We start from the raw sequence: 17,452 nt of genomic DNA, 5'->3' as shown, positions 1-17,452 counted from the left end.
TAGCATAGAATTTGGATCATATTCATTAGCATTAGTATCTGTTGAACTCTATTAACTCAGTGCCAGGGCACTGATGTCAGTCATTTGAACTATAGCTCATTTAACCTTTAACAGGGTCTGGCCTCTAGAGAGCGCTCCAGACCTCTCTAACTAACACTCCCCTTCCCCCAATGCCTTAAGAAGTATAGTTACAAATGGTCAAATTATAGGGCAGTTTCTAACCCGTGATCCTGATCTCCTCTCACTCTCATCCATTTTTTAGGAATCTTGTCCCTTCACTCCCTCAAAATGGCAACGGGCAGTTCTCACACTCTGACTATAGGAAAGTGATGTTGCTGTGTTCACACGATTATTTGGTTTCCCTAGCCGTCATCAGTGGGAAAGGAGGTAAGATGGACTGACTGAATGGAACACTAGGTTGCTATGGCAATAGCCTCGTCCTACTCCAAACCTTCCTACCCTTTGCCAAGGTGCTGAAATTCTCCATGTGAAATAAGCTCTTCCCCATTTCTGTATGTTGGGAGCACGAACACACACAAAGCTCTGGAGTCCTGGGTATGTGCCAACAACTCAGAATGTGAAATTAGCTGGGAGGGAAAAGAGTCCGTCTCCTCTCTACATTTATGGACTCTCATTTTCGCTTACTTAGTACTTTCTAAAATTTTCAAGGGATAATTTTAAGAAAAAAGTCAATGGCAATCAGGGAATCAGCACATTTTGTCAAATAGCAGTGTTAATCCTGAATGGCTAGAACCTCACTCTCCCTTCAGCTTTATAAGTTTACTAAACTTTTTGAGTGAATATTTTGTTACCTACGGAATTTTCCTTTCAAGGAGTTTCTATGACCTTTTACAAATTGTTACAAATTTGCATAGAACATCTAGAATGTTTCTTTTAAGAATCTGAGAATACAGACACAGACTTCATGATTTATCACAATAAGTGAGATAAGACAACACTATAGGAAGAAGGAAATATGAGTGCACAGACTAGCAAGTCTAGAGCCTCTCCCTGGTACACCAACAGTAAAACTTTTTAAACAATGACCGGCCTCGTCCAGATTTCCAGCAGGACATTTTTTGTTTGAAACACTGGAAGGTTATTATGCACAACATGTGTAAAAGGGATCAGAGGAAAGTGTGGCTCAGAGTTGAAACTAGCTCCCTTCCCTGTAGGGCTCATTACTGAGTCCCCAGGTAGTATAGGAACAGAGCAAGCCTTTGGGCAGAAAACAGTAGTGAATTTTTTTTCTTGTAAGCTGACAGAGAGGAAACACAGTTCTTGTGAAAATTTAGAATCTGGGCAGTAAATAGTACTCGGATGAAGGCTACTTTTCTAAGAATTTAGGTGACAAAATTTCCCTTTTACTCTCTTTTATTGAGGAGTAAATACATGAACTATGCTTTGCTGTCTTTGAGAGTACTCTCCCCCTGTCTATCCTGAGATCCTTTTTGACAGACTTAATATACATTTTCCTGGATGGCCCTATATGATATCCATCCAAGCCACACACACACACACACACACACACACAAATCACTCTGAGTACCCAAGTTCTTATCCTGAGAGACCTCTCTCCCCCTGACACCCACACCCCAAAACACATATCCCAACTCTGTCCACATTCAGAAGCAGGAAAAGCAGGGACGATACCTCATGTGTGACTTCACATCCAGCAACTCCAGGGCGGTAACCCGTGGCTCCCCAGCCAGATTTTGCAAGATCTTCAGCCTGGGCCCGCAGTGCTTGTAAAATTCCGTACAGATATTCAGCAGGGACTCCCGAGGCCTTCGGAACTCCTCCCGAGCAATGCGTTCATCAAGTTCCTCTCTGGGAAGGCCTTGCCCTTCCTCCAGTAAGTGAAGATTTTCCCTGGGGAATTACAAAAATTTAACCGGGGGTCTGAAAAAGTGCGTGTGTGGCCACTGTGAGAGGAGAACATCACACTGATGGAAAATGTACGATTCCTTGTATTACGTATCGTGTGCATTCATGAGGAGAACCTTGTCTACAGGGTAAAGAAAATGTGCCACCCTAGAAGAGACTGCCATCCCAAACGGCAATGGCTTTACGCGAGCCGCTTCCTGAGGATTTACCCAGAAACAATATGACATGCATTAATGAAATGAAATCTTATGGAACCATAACCCAGCTCAAAACACAATCATTACAAGACGTCAGAATTCGTACAAAATCAGGGCTTGGTCTCTCTGTACCTGATAAAGTGCAGTTTGGCGCCTTGTTCCTGGTACCTGGGAATCAGAAGAACAGTCTGCGTAACGATGAGGCAAGCACAGGGGCCCTTTGGCGGGGCTTCCTGGGGACTGTTTCTTGTGAGAAGCCCTTGGAGCTACACTGCTAAGCTCACCAACGCACATGGACTAATCCTAAAATATAAAATCTTCGTCTTTCATTTGGCCACCCCACATGCTGCCATTATGGCTGCTGTTATACCGTCCCACTGGTATAACATGTGTAGAAATACATATTATAAAAACACATACAAAGTCATGGAATGCAGCCAAATGAGGGGACTTTTGAAAAGCTTCAAAAGCGGCATGAATCCAAGTTACAGTTTTAATACCATGTGCTCTGTTTCTGGGGATCAGAGGAAGAAATACGGCAGATTTCCTTTCAGTTCTGGAAACTTACCACTTGAGGACGGATTAATAACAGGACTTTAGAAACTCTCTTTTCCTGTGTACCTTTTATTGGATAGTTGAATCTAGCCCCTGAATATCACTTACAATGTATTTGTTTTTTCTTGATATCTGAGAAATTGAGGCATGAGCTAACCATCACATCAGCTAACTTACAGTTGGGTCTGATATTTGCTTTATTTGTAATATAAATGATGAGTAGGGAATTAACTTTACATAAAGGATGATACATTCTTAAAACTGTGCTTCAGAGAGAACGGAAAATTACAAAGTTTCTCCTTAAGATTTCCCTACTAACTAATAACTCCATCCTGCGAAAAAAGAACTTTTCTCTAACTGATTTGGGGTTAACCCTCTCTTAAACCTTCCTTGGAGGAAGAAGTTAATTAAATATTTGTGTGTGTGTGTGTGTGTGTGTTAGGGTATTTAGTGGTTAACATGGACAGGATGAAGCTGTGTAAGTATTACTAGTATAGCCAGTAGTCTGAGTTACATCAAAACAGGGGGTGGTGCGGGGGAGGAAGGGGAGATTAAGTCAAGGACCATGAGAGCATCATTTGAGGACCCAAGTTAAAATTTGGATGAAATGCCTGTGGAAAATCTGCCCAGATGAAAGAAAGTTGACTCCGTATAACTGCCACGGGAATGAGAAACCGCCCCCTCGTTATTATTGCTTCATTGCCCTTTTCTTGGAGACAAATGAAACACCACTGGAATAGATCAAAGACCACCCAGGCAGCAGAAGACATCTTGCGTGTCCATGCAAACAAACCGACACTGTGCCGATTTACAAAGGTGGCTTGGATTTCCCTCTGACGGTGTTAAAAGAAGCCTTGTAACTTTAAACTCTCGCCTTCCTTTCTTTTCCTTGGAGGGTTTTGCACTCGATATTGACAATTTCAGGATTCCTTGCATTCCCAATGGTTGAGATTCGGGTTGTATGACACAGAGAGACCACAGGAGAATAAGGCCAGTGACTTACCTAGTGTTCACCCCAGACGACATGGTGTGATTGGCTGTGGTGGTTCCCTTATGACCTTGGTCACACCTGCTCATCTGTGGGGCTGTCATGGGCCTGTGATAGGGACAGGAACCGCCACAACAAAAGAAAAATAGAAGTGGAGACATTTACAAAGTCCTCAAGTGACAGAAGCTCACATAAATTTTAAATTACTCACAGAGTCTTAAAAAGAGACTGTTGTAAAAAAAAAAAAAAAAGAGAGAGAGAGAGAGAGACTGTTGTGTTGGGCTTTTCTGTCATACTTTTGCTGTTTCTGTTCTGAGAGGCACTTTAAAGGGAACATGGATTCCCGGGGGTCTATTAGCATACCATGATTTAAGTTCTTGTGCTTCTTAGTTCTGAGGTATAAACTATGACACTTCAAACCAGACATTTATGAACTTAGGCATCTAAGTCTTTATGATTCAGTGAGAGTTAAGAGCTCCTTTTTCAACTTGATAGATTACTAGGAAGTTAACTGTCCTGGACTGTAAGTGAAAGGTAAAGATGTACATAACATTTTGGCCACCTACATTGTAATCAACCACCTTATTTTTCTGAAAAACTATCAAAGAATGAAAGAACCCTTCGAGGCAAAATTATACTTAAGACTACCCAGAGAAATGAGTAAATTCGTATCTATTATAAGTCAGTAATTTAGATGCTCAGAAATAGATTTGAATCATCTCACAGATTTTATATTTGTAGGGTTTACTTTAAATCCTAGGTAATCTTTGTCTCTCTGTTGACCTCTGAGATCAATGGAAGGGATGACACAGCTTTCCAAAGCAAGTCTTGTATGAACTCTTTCAGGCTTGCTTTTATGATGCTCATTTTCTGTATGCTGGGTGTGGCTGGAAGTAAGCTTTTAATAATCACACTAGACCTTCTCTTCCTGAGCCATTGTTGTGGAAGAACTTAAAGATGGCCCTGGGACCCTACACTCCCCCTGGTATCACCCCTGTGATTATGAACTTACACTGCCGAAGGGAAATTATCAGGGTAGGTCTAATCCTACTGCACCAGCCCTTAAAAAAGCAGTTTTCTCTTGCTAGGAACAAAGAGATTTGAAGCATGAGAAGGACTCAGGGCGCCATTGTTGGCTGGAAGACAGAAGGGGCCATGTGGGAAGAAAGGCTGGTACCCTCTAAGGTAGAGAGTGGCCATGGCTGACAGGAAGGAGGCGGAAACTCAGACCTAAAGCTGCATGATGCTGGGTTCACCAAAAACCTAAATGGTGTTGGAAGTGAATTGTTTCCCCAGGGCTTTCAGATAAGAGCCCAGCTTGACCGCCATCTTAATTTCAGCCTCGTGAGACCCTGAGCAGAGAACCAGCTGAGCTTGCCCAGTTCTGGCCTATGGAAATACAAGATAATAAATGTTTGGTTTCATGCCTCTGAATTTGTGCGAATGCATTACATAACAACAGAAAACTAACATTAACACAGTAGTAATATGCTTATTTGTGTGTAACTATCAATGTTTGTTCATGAGTAAAGGAATTAGGAGAATAGAAGTGAAATGGGACTCTTCTTACTTGTAAAAATGGCAAAGCCAACCTTATTGTTGGCTGACCAATGAGGTTAGTTCTCCCTTCTGTCAAGAAAATGTTAAATACACTGCAATATTTAGAGCCACAGAATTTTAAATGTCAGTGCTCCATCCATTCCAGTCTTGGTGGAATTTTGGGTAAGTCAGTGTTGGATAAGTTAGTTGACCTATCCTGATAAAAAGAACAGATAGGAGGAAAGCACTGAGATTGTATGATGTGAGGAGAAATAACAAAGGCAGCCCTTGGGAAGAATTGGTTGGTCTTCTCTATTCTAACTGCATGAAGATGATAGTGATATAACCAGAAAGGCCCAGAAGGAAGAGTAAAAGTGGCATTTCTCCTTAGGATGTTCTTCCTTCTAGGACTTTCAGGAAACCAACATCAAAGCATTAGGAGTGGGTCGCATTGGAAGAGGCGATTTGCCATGGCTCCCTGTTTTACTTCCCATCCCCTCAGCCAGGTGCATATGGGCCCTTCAACACCGGCAGTCTGCCAAAGGCCTTTAGGCTACACTCTTGCTTGCCTAGGTTGGCAATATAGCCCATCATTAGAAACTAAACATACATTGACTTAATGAATCATAATCTCCTTCCCTCTCTCGCTTGCTGGTACATGCTAGAGAAGTCCTTCCTGGATGGAGGGATTTCAGCTAGTTCTCATTAATAGGGCAAGATGAGGCAGGAGACGGTGGTGCCTTTTGGTGGGAGTAAATCACAGACAGAATTTAGGGTAAGGATGTGGCCAAATGGGATGGAGGAGTAGAGACACCACCCAAGGAAGAAGTCATCCCCACCTCTGCTCTGGGGAACAATATCTCCTAGCTCATTTTGGATGGGAACAGAGAAAGCAAGCCAAATATCTGCCCAGCTTCCTGCCTCCTCCTCTTCCCACTCCTCTCACTCTGTCTGCCCATCCTCCCTTCCATCTCCGTCTGGCCTCTCAGCGCATTGTGCTTCTGCACCCAAGACCCATGCGACAGGGCTAACTTCTTGGTACTTTGTTTAGGGCTGAACTCTGGTGTCAATGTACCTTTCTATTCCCAAATTCCTCAGGCACCACAGAGCTTTGCCCCACAGAGGATCTGTGAATTCTAGCATTAGAATAAAATTCTGTTGTTTACCTTTGTTATGTAGTTTCTGAAACTACAGTCAAAGAAACAAACACAACTCTTTACAAACAGTAAAATAATAAAAGGCAGCTTAGTTGGAATTACAGATATTTCATGTCTCATAAAATAATATAAAAGCTAATAAAAATATGGATCACATTTTCACATTCACTCCATTAGCCCTTTTACAAAATGATTCGTTCACCACTGGGTTAAAACCGCCACGGACAGTTTTAGGTGCATGCAGATGTCTTCTTGGTATCATCACTATTATGATTATTCATTATTCAGAGTACTTAGCATTATTTATCCAAACAACCTAGGGAATGTTTGCAGGTTTAAGCCACAAAGGGCTGGGTTTGGGCAGGTGTGTGTCAATAAAGACAGGGTTTTGGGGATTTTTAGCTGCCATGTTTTTCTTCCTCTTTCTGGCAGCTACAAACCATGTGAGGCTCTGACTATTTCTGTGATGGGATTACCTGGTGAGGACCTCTACACTGTACAAAAGGGCCTGCAGGGATGTCGCCAGAGCAGCTGTGGCTGCGATCTCCTCTCGGGCCGCAGGCACCGTCTCCACTTGTGATGTCTGTCTCTTTAGCTTCTGTAGGTAACAGGGAACTAGAGCTTCCAAGACCATCAGCATCTGAAGACTTTAATCAGAAAGCCAGTCACTTGGGTTGGCTGGGTTATACTTGGGAGCAATTAACAGGCCCCTTCCCAATCTGAGGCCCCTTCCCACCCCACTCAAGCCAAGAGTTAGTAAAGCTACTGGGAAGATTGACCGACACCAATTACTTAATTGATTCACTAATTAATCGAGCACCCAGTAAAAGCTGAGGCAGTTCTGCTTGCCTTTTGGGAGAATATGTGGGGAGGGGAAAAGTAGCGAAAGGACAGCTGGTGGAGAGACCATGGAATGATTGGCAAGAGCTGTGCGCTCCGTCTAGAGAAGCTAGCGTCATGACGATCAATACAGCTGCTACTCAGGGATTTGCTAACAGTGATTTTCAGCTTAAACAAAATGTAGACAAGATAAAACCCTTCTCTGGGAGGCTGGCTTCTTAAAGGTTAAGCAGTTTTCGAGAAAAGAGTCTGTGGAAACAGCATCTGTGATGCAGGTTGGAAAATGGCTGCTTACTGGAGTGAATAATGAAAAATCTCAACAACATCTTAGTAAGAGATATATGTTAAATGTGAGTACATAGAAAACACTGAAGGTAAAAGTAAGAACAAACACCAGCCAGACTTATTATAAAGCTATAATAATTAAGACAGCATAGTATTGGTGCAAGTGATGAGGGATAGAAGCAGAAAGACGTTCACCTTTAGCCCAGAAGGCTGACCTGTACCCTGCATAGGTCCCATAGGTATCAAATACATGCTAGTTGCTACATTCTTAAAGGGTCTCATGACTGCCTATGTGTCTCAGCCATAGTTAATACCGAACTGAATGAGAAGTACCAGAGAAATCTTGCAAAAGTAGTTTTATGAGAAGTTCAAAGAAGGCATTTATGATCTAACACTCCCTGCATGTCGTCCTCCCCCTTGAGCACGAAGCGTATAACCACCAGCGTCATAGAGCAAAAAGTACAGCTCTTTCTGCCCATAGGTCCTGTCCCCTTGCTACTTAAATAAACTCACTAAGTTGTACCTTACAACATCTCAAGAATTCTTTCTTGGGGAGGGGGAAAAAAAAAAAAAAGAATTCCTTCCAGGCTGTTGTATTCTATGATCCTACAACACAAGGAGAGACAGACAGACATGTGGAACAAAATAAGGAGTCTGAAACAAATCCACAGATACTTGATTTATAACAAGAATGACCCTGCAATGCAATGGGAAATGCTAACCTTTCCATAAATGGTACTTTGTCTATCGCCTATTAGTATCTATATGGGAAAAAGAAATCTTGACTCTTACTTTACACCATACCAAAAATTGAGGGTAAAAACAACAAAGCATTTGGCAGGTACTATAAGAGGATATATTCATAAGCTTGGGTTAGCCAAGATTTCTTAAGGGACACAGAAAGCACTAAACAGTAAGGTAAATAGTTATACATTAGACTTCATTAAAATGAAGACTTCTATCCATTAAAAGATAATGTTAGGTGAGTAAAATTATAAGTCACAGAGTAAGAGATGTTATTTGAAATGCATATAACCAGCGGTGTGCAGGAGTGGACATTTAACAGGTCAAGACAGTCTACGTATGCAACTGTTTCCAACCCCATGTTCAATGATGTCAGGCTGGCATCTCATACTCAGCCATTTCTAGATATTAGCAAATTAGCAATGCTATGTATCGGGGACTCTATTCCCCCAGAGACCTGGTTATTAAATGTTTACCAGCACCCCAGTCCACATAAACTCAAAGAACTTACATCAGATTCTTTGGACAAATTCAACATATCAAATAAAATAAATACTGATAAACTCATTTAAAAATGGGTGGAAGACTTCAATAGGCACTTTGCAAAAGTAGCTATCCAAATTCCATTAAACATCTGGAGAGCTTCCAAACCTTCCAGTTTGGAAGAGGGAAATGCAAACTAAAACACACAATGAGATATCACTATCACCCAAAAAAATAGCTAAAATAAAGACTGAGTATCAAATGCTGATGAGGCAGCAGAGTACTGGGACATGCACATGCCACTGGTGGGAATGGAGATTGACACAATCAATCGAACTAGGGAGGATAATTCTTTCTTTAATTTTAATTTAACTTAACAAGATTGGACTTTGGCCTTTAGCTCACAATGACAAGAGAATTTGATTGTGAACTTGAATTCCTTTTGATTTCAGCGTGTTTGGATTTTAACTTGAGAGAGGATTTCATGTCTCACCAGAAATTTGATAATGGAAAAAATTTTTAGTTAAATCTGTGGGCTTTCTATGTCATTGGCATTTTGACATTAGAGAAGATTTGTGCATTTTACTACTGCAGTGTCTTGATATCACTTCCTCTCACTGCAGATCCTCTGAGACACTCTACTAACAATGTACTTGGACATACCTGGAATAGAAAATAGGATAGGGAGTATTTTTATACCCACAAATAGAGTGGGCTTGGAGTTAACTTGACACAGGGTTTCAATCCCTTGTCACGCCATTTACGGAGCTGTGATATTATAGGAGGAGCCCAAGGGAAGGAGGAGAAGGACCATCATTATAGACTGCAGGTTTGCTCCCTTGAGGGCCATAGCCACATTTCTGGTAGACCACAGGCTTGATATTTAATCCCCACTGATTAACACCAAAAAAGCCGGGAATCTTGGGGTTGGGGGGGTGGGTGGATATTTCTTACTCATTTTTCATGCAGAGAGAGTTCAATTAATCTGAGTCCTGGTCCCTCTTTGCCCCTTTACTCATTTTGTTCTAGGGGAGGGAAAAAGACTAATCTGAGAGAAAAACTGACAAAGATACACTGGCAAAACCAACGCCGCTGTTTTCCTTCTTTTTGCAAGAGCTGGCAACAGGGTAGAACTTCTTTCCTCCACACTGAATTTTCAAGGTGGTCCTGTTTCAAGCTTGATCTTTATACGAAAAATATGATAGCATATAACCTGCGATTTTGTTTATGAGCTAGACATTAGAAGAAAAGATCAAAGTAGATTGAGAAGTGGAGAGGGAGAGATTGCCCAATACTGATATAATTGAGGATTATATCATTAAAAGAGTTGATTAAGCCAACCTCAGGGAGCATTTAAAGGAATGTAGCTCTATTATTTTTAAGGATCTATAAGTACATAACAGGGGGCTATCCCTCATTCATCAGAATTACTGTCTCTGTCTTTAAAAGGTCTCTTTTAATAGCAAGATGAGACTGATTTCCATGTTGCATATCAGTACATAAATCAGACCAAAGCCAACGTCCTGTAACAGGGATGGCTCCTCCCATGTGACTCCTTTGTGTTCCTTACACTTGGCAAAATGACAGGCAAGATTTATATTCTGGCTCTTTCTGTGAAAGGAGTTCTTATTGCTCCATGAAAAGCATTTTCTTCAGTAATTTAATGGTTTGCCCTGGAATTTTGTTTGCTATTAATTTGTATCACATGTCAGGACAGTATTTCCTAAACAAGACTGAATATCTTAGCTGCTGCACAAATTCCAAATTTTAGGTATTTTACATTAATGAAGATCTACTATATTTTCCAGAACCTGTACTATGGTAAGTTTCCTAGATGTCGTTATTGAAAACATCCTTGCCAGAATATTACAAGATGATATTAACAAATGTAACCCTTGTGTTCGCTCACTTCTATTTTCTTAGCCATATTTACTTATCACAAGGCACAGAATAAAGGGCTGAATTACCTTCTGAATGACTCCGGAGCGTATGCCACCACAGTCACACAGAGTTTAATGGCCTCGCTTATAGAGAATGTCAGGTCTTCGTTTCCATAGCAGAAATCTGAAGGGACAGAAGGTCAAGGCGCAAAATCAGAGTGGAGTCCGCCAGGGATAAAGAAGAAATTATCACTCTTAACATTCCGGTTATATTTTATAGCCATTTCTCTGTCAGATTTTATTCCTAAACCGTGAACACGATTAATTTCTTCATCTAAAGGGACTGAAAATTCCGTTTCCCAATTTTGAATAATCAGATGAAAAATAAAAGTGCTTTTTGGGGGGTAGTTTAGAAAAAAATCTGACCTACTAGATGATATCCAAGGACATGCAGATATCTAAGACATGAGACTTTATCTTTGAATTCTCTTTTCTTCTACACATTCCATGATCATAAAAGACCATTTCAGAGAGTTACTCACCTAGAATTGTCCAGGAAAACCTAATTTTCTGAACACTGTGGCACTAGAGCAGTATAGTATCAGACACCATTTTAATACAATTTCCATGGTAGAGAATTCCATACTCTTTAGGATTTCAAGAAATTAAAAAAAAATTTTTAAAGATCTTATCTTTTTGGGGGGGGGGGGGGGGGCGCGAGCGCTTGCAGGCAGGAGTAGAGGGGGAGGGAGAGGGACAAGCAGACTGTGCAGAGTACCCAGCCCACAGCAGTGCTTGGTCCCTGGATCTCAGAGCTTGATCTCTGAGATCTCGACTCCAGCAGAAACCAAGAGTTAGATGCTTAACCTAACAGACTAAGCCAACCAGACACCCCTAAGATTTTCAAGAAATTTAAGAAAAAACAGGAGATAAGAACGATACTCATTCAAGTTATACCACTCTTCCATTTTTCTTTCTGTTTTGATTTAATATAGATTTTAAAATAGAATTATTAAAAAAAATAATTACAATCTACAAAGGGAAGGTCAGGGCAACTTTTGTTTTTACCTAATGATTTAAGAGGCTTCTCAGCTTTGACCAGCTCTAAGATGTCTAGTATGTCAGTGGTCTCTCCTTCCAGGGACTGCAGCAGGTCAAACAGGCACTGGGCTGACACGCCTTTGCTGGGTCCATTATTGGCAGCATCCTGTATGAAGAAAGGCTATTTTAGTTTATTGATTTCTGCCTTGGCATTAATGTGGTTTGATCAGGAGTTCAAATCTCACATACACCACCACTGATAACAATTACATCGATTTGGCATTCAGCTCCCAGGATCCAGCAATGCTGCTATATGATTTTTGGAATGAACACTGGGCTTTCAAGGGATGTATTAAATGTTGATCTGGTACAAAGAGATATTTGTACAAACTCCTAAAAATACAGCAATATGTAGACCTCCAGAACAATTCATGTAAATGTCTCCTCTGGTCTGCGATGGAAGGGCTCAGCATTCCCAAAGGAACTTTTGTAATGTAGGAGTTGAACACTTCAAATATGTCTGGGGAAACAGACGCTTATTTTAACAACTCTGGGCATTTTTCAGGTCTTGTTTGATAATATAACTCCCAAATGGAGAGGCTTGCCATCTCGAATCTATTTAAAATGGCTGTGATTCATTAAAACAACAAATCCCTCTTAAATTCCTACTATGTGCCATGTACAATTCTGTATACTGAGGTTATAAAAAAACAAAACCAAAAAAGGCATACAAACAAAACAACTAAAAACAAACCAAAAGCAAACAGAAAGACAGGTGAAGGTCTTGCTTTAATGGAGCTTAAATTCTATTTTGGGGTATGGTAGAGATATATATTAGTGCAACACATGCATGACATGTGATGTGGTATAAGCATTCTGAAGAAAAAGAAAAGCAGCGTGAGTGCTAGACAGTGATAGAAAGGAATGAGAATCAGGAATCTCTTCCTTTTTATTAATCGAGTATAAAAAACTGGGGAGTTGGCCTATCTATATCCTACAGGTGGAGATGAGGGTTGAAGAAAAATGAAGAGAGATAATTTATGATTCGTATCCCACTGGTTGAAGAAAGAGAGCTGAGACGCTGATTATACAAACAGACACTATAAACGAACAGGTCATATATAAAAATAGAACTCTGATCTATAACCTGTGGTAACCTGCCCAGGAAACCAAACCATTGTCCCCAGTAATCCGCCCAGGAAGCAAGCTTGCTACAAGTCAGGTTAGTAGGAAGTCAGACTACTAGCTCTACTGGAAACCAAACAATAACCCGTTCAACCATTGGCCCCCAAATGGCCACGACTTGATGACAACTGACAGATTCCCTGATCCTTCCTTGTCCCCACTTTCAACTAGACCAACAGAGAAAGACAAATATGTACCCCTAGCCAATTAAACAGGATGGCCCACATCTAGTTAGCCTGCTTACAGCTCCCCCACACCAACAGCCTCCGATCGGGGCATACCTGAAGCCTTCCCTTTTCTCCACCATAGAATTTTCTTACTCCTCTGTCTGCCTTTGAGTCTTTGCCAAGACCCAAGGGGCGAACTCCCTTGCTACAGCAGACTCTAACTAAAAGAGCCTTTGCTTTTCTCATGGGGTTGGTCTACATTTATTTCCACAGAGCTCACTTACAGGAAACTCCAGGAGAGGGGCCACACTCGCAAACAGCTGCAGCACAAACGGTTTCCGGTGTAAAATGTAGAACTGGTGGCAGGCAAATTCGATGGCTTGACGCAACTGGGGGTTACTTTCATAATCGGAGTACACCTGTGGAAAAATGCCACGTATTCAGAAAATGCCTCAACAGCATATCAGAGTTGTGTTTGCTTTTAAAATTCATAGTTATGGAGGGGCACGTGGGTGGCTTAGTCGGTTAAGTATCTGACTCCTGATTTTGGCTCAGGTCATACTCTCAGGGTCCTAAGTTCAAGCCCCGTGTCAGGCTCTGTGCTGAACATGGAGACTGCTTAAGATTCTCTTCCTCTCCCCTTCCCTGCCCTTCCCCATCCTGCCCCTCACAGTCTCTCTCTCTAAAAAAACAAAACAAAACAAAAACAAAAGACCTCATAGCTATGGGAAGCACGGAGAGAAGCGGCTAATTTAATACGCTGGTAGATGGGAGTATAACAGAGTATAACCTCTTTTGTGAGAAATTTGGTAATAAACATGAATATGTTTTTTCCTAGGGAGTTTGTCGCTAGGAACTTATCTCAAGAAAAGAATTGGACAAAGGTACAAAGGTGGATATACAGGAATTCCTATGTAATTTTGCTTACAATAGTGGAAAATTTCAAACAAATGAAACTATTCATAAATTGGGATAGGTTAAGTGACTTATGGTATATGCAAGCAACAGAATATTATGTAGCTATTAGAAGGATGCTCTAGCACTGAATGTAGCTACATGAGAAAATGCCTGTGATATTCTTAGTGTGGTGTGAGAAAAGTAGGTACCAAACTTCAACATGTGGTATGATCCAACTTTTGTTCAAAAAAAAAAAAAAAGAAAAGGCATGATAGAGTGTAAGGATTTTCAAGAAGTATGAATAAATGGTTATCTAGGAAGGAGGGTTATGCATGATCTTTGTTTTTTCCTTTAAACTTTATCTTCTGGATTTTATAACAAGCATTTATTAGTTTTGAAAATCTGTAAAAAAGTCATAAAAATAGAGAAAATTCCAACTATTTAAAAATAGGAGAGGACTGATACTAAAGGAAATTTCTTGCCCCTGTAGACTGAACAAACCCTACTTTGCACAAGCATGAATTACTTTTATAATTTAAAAAAAAATTGTTTTTAGTTATTCGACAGAGAGCTAGAGAGCACAAGTAGGCAGAGCAGCCAGCAGAGGGCGAGGGAGAAACAGGCTCCCTGTGGAGCAGGGATATGGGACTCTATCCCAGAACCCTGGGATCACGACCTGAGCCCAAGGCAGATGCTTAACCAACTGAGCCACCCAGGGGTCCCCAGCTTAATAATTTTTATTAAAACTTCCATAGAAGTAGAGGACTACGATGAGCCCCTAGGCTCTGTCTGAACTTCAGCCACTACTCCTAAACATAGCCAGATACACATTAGACCTGAGTACATGGAAATTGTTCCTGCTGAGTTAACCTCCTGCAGTCTCAGCATAGCAAGTTTAATAGCAGCAGAAATCTCGATTCAGAGATCAGAAAATCTCTCAGGAGAAACATCATCGGGACACTTGCCATACATTTGAGTAAAGAGAGCAGTGATTCCCAAACTTCTAGGGCATTAGACCCCCCTGGAGGTCTTGTAAGAGTCCAGGTGAACGGGCCCTGACTCCACAGGTCCTGCTTAAGGAGGTCTGGGGTGGGGCCCAAGGATGTGTATTTCTAACAAATTCCCAGGCAATGCTGATGCTTCTGGTTCAGTGACAGCACTTTGGGAACCCCTCAAAGAGTGGGTAGAGGAAATAGGAAAGCCTCTTCCAGGTCTGGGATACCTCAGGATAGATAGAACAGGGTATTGTGACCTTCCAGAAAATTCTGGGGAGAATTCACTTGGTGCTGTCGACTGCCATAAAAGCAGATAACTCCATCCTTTAAAAAGTCTTAGTACAGGTCTTGTTGACCTGCCGTACGGGGAGCTGGTTTTCTGGAGAGGAGGTTGAGCCACACCTGCAGCATGGTGGGCAAGATCCACTGGTAGCCGCTGAGAGAGAACAGGTGGTTGAAGTGCACAGCACTGTTGATGACGGTGGCGGCGTACTGCCGGAGCAGGGCGCTGTCTTCTGGGTGGAGGATCAGAGCCCCGTTGAACACATTGAGGAAGAGCATGATTTCATCTCCCCAGGGAAACTCGCTCGGCATGCCCAGGAACATCTCTTCCAGGAGCTGGATCCACAAGCTTTTCTGAAGAGTGTCGAGGCCGAACAGCTCCTTACCAGCTGTGAGAACATGAAATAGCAGAGACAGAATTAGCCCCACGCCAATCCTGTCGGCGTGGGAGGACGAGCCAACCGGAGGGCACTGCTGCTTCCCATTTGTTCCAACTCTGGGACGTGAAGATGTGCTGAGGAAATGCTTCCAGCACACACTGCTGCCGCTGGTCTCACACTCCCTGGTTCTCAAAGGACTTCCGTCATCACCTCTTTGATTCGACTCCGTAGGCAAGACACGGCTGGCATTTGCAGCGTGTTGCTACTGCTTCAACTGTGGCTTTGAGAAGAAAGTTAGTTGTTGCAGAAAGGAAATGGCAGGGCTGGGTCTGGTTCTAGATCTCTAAACTCCTGGACAGACTAGAGCTCTTTCTACCTTTTGCTCTGGAGCTTCTGGCTGGAGAAGACATTAAACACTGGGAGGCTAATTGTGAATATCTCAAATTAATAAGTGAGTCACCCTGCAAGGCTTCAAAGAGAGTCTCTTTCTGTCTCTCTGTCTCTATCTAACTCTCCATTCAGGTGTAACTCAGAGTAAAACAAACATGCACAGATCTCTAATGGAGAGTTCAGTGACTTTTGACAAAAATACACACTCATGTAACCAACGCACTAGTCAATATATAGACCATTTTCATCATCTCAGAAAGTTCCTAGGAGCTCCATTGCACCCCCCCAACTCAGAGGAAACCACTGTCTGTCCTGATTTCTGTACATGAGTTTTGCCTCCTGAAGTTCATATGAACACCTGATCTTCACTTAGTCAAGTAACAATACCTACTATTACCTACCCTAACAATACCATACTACTGCCTTCAACTGCTTATGGAAAGAAGATGTGGTATATAAATATATATATATATATATACACACACACACACACAATGGAATACTACTCAGCCATCAAAAAATGAAATCTTGCCATTTGCAATGACATGGTGGATGGAACTAGAGGGTATTATGCTAAGCTAAATAAGTCAATCAGAGAAAGACAATTATCATATGATCTCACTAATATGTGGAATTTACGAAACAAGACAGAGGATCATGGGGGAGGGGGGGAAATAAAACAAGACAAAACCAGATAGGAAGAAAAACCATAAGAGACTTTTAATCATAGGAAAGAACCTGAGGGTTGCTGGAGGGGACAGGGGTTGGGAGATGGAGTAACTGAGTGATAGACATTAAGGAGGGCACGTGATGTGATGAGTACAGTATTATATAAGACTGATGAATCACTGACCTCTACCTCTGAAACCAATAATACATTATATATTAATTAATTGAATTTAAATTAAAAAAACAAAAACCAAAAATCCCTGCTTATGATTAGTTAAGAACAGTGGTCTCAGTTTGATCCCTGGAATAGCAACATCGACATCACCTGGGAACTTGCTGAAATTCGAGTTCCTGGGCTCCATTACAGAGCTACTGAATCAAAAACTGGGGAGGGTGGACCCAGCAATCTTTGTTTATCAAATTCTCCAGGTGATTCTGATGCCTCAGGGCTGAGAAGCACGGGCTTAGAGAACCTTCGGCTGGTAATGATGCTCTCCAGCTGAGGACCAAACAAAGGCATAGGAAGCCCAAGAAAGAAAATGTTTTTTTTGTTTTTGTTTTTTTTTGATACCTTGTGGATCACTGAAGAGTGAAAATTCAGCGTCAATAGCACTTCGGGGGAATGAGGGTAGTCGGAGGAGGTCTTCCTGGAGCATGGAGACATGGGACTGTTTGTGGGCTGTGGGGATCTTCTGAGTCAGGGAGATGAGAAACAAAACCCGCCCGACTTCCTCCAGCTTCCGAGTGAACACCTAGCAGCAAACAAAAGCAGGAGCAGAGGAAAAGGAGAATTAGCAACCCTGAAATTAAAAGGAGTGAAGACCTTGAAGTCAAATCTTTCATGGCAAATGCGGCTGATTAAAAAAAAAAAAAAAAAAAAAAAAAAAAAAA

The 17,452-nt window shown here is 41.6% G+C and overlaps 1 protein-coding gene across 2 annotated transcripts in view; it reads right to left on the bottom strand.

Moving 5' to 3' along the window:
• The window catches only part of LOC111151748 (unc-80 homolog, NALCN channel complex subunit), a 227,295-nt gene that overhangs the window by 37,252 nt on the left and 172,591 nt on the right, over window positions 1-17,452 (bottom strand). For both annotated transcript variants that reach the window (XM_022509965.1, XM_022510038.1), the window contains exons 42-50: window positions 17,133-17,313; window positions 15,243-15,511; window positions 13,233-13,367; window positions 11,624-11,762; window positions 10,643-10,739; window positions 6,800-6,970; window positions 3,643-3,735; window positions 2,217-2,252; window positions 1,654-1,872 (exon numbers count right to left, since the gene is read on the bottom strand). In XM_022509965.1, coding sequence (XP_022365673.1) covers window positions 1,654-1,872; window positions 2,217-2,252; window positions 3,643-3,735; window positions 6,800-6,970; window positions 10,643-10,739; window positions 11,624-11,762; window positions 13,233-13,367; window positions 15,243-15,511; window positions 17,133-17,313 — 1,340 coding nt within the window. The remainder of the gene's footprint in view (window positions 1-1,653; window positions 1,873-2,216; window positions 2,253-3,642; window positions 3,736-6,799; window positions 6,971-10,642; window positions 10,740-11,623; window positions 11,763-13,232; window positions 13,368-15,242; window positions 15,512-17,132; window positions 17,314-17,452) is intronic.

Source organism: Enhydra lutris, unplaced genomic scaffold, assembly GCF_002288905.1.
Source record: "Enhydra lutris kenyoni isolate GAN:26980312 unplaced genomic scaffold, ASM228890v2 scaffoldscaffold1, whole genome shotgun sequence".
NCBI classification, from domain to species: domain Eukaryota; kingdom Metazoa; phylum Chordata; class Mammalia; order Carnivora; family Mustelidae; genus Enhydra; species Enhydra lutris.
Note: the sequence above shows the minus strand (reverse complement) of the source record. Positions and strands in the feature narration are given on the sequence as shown.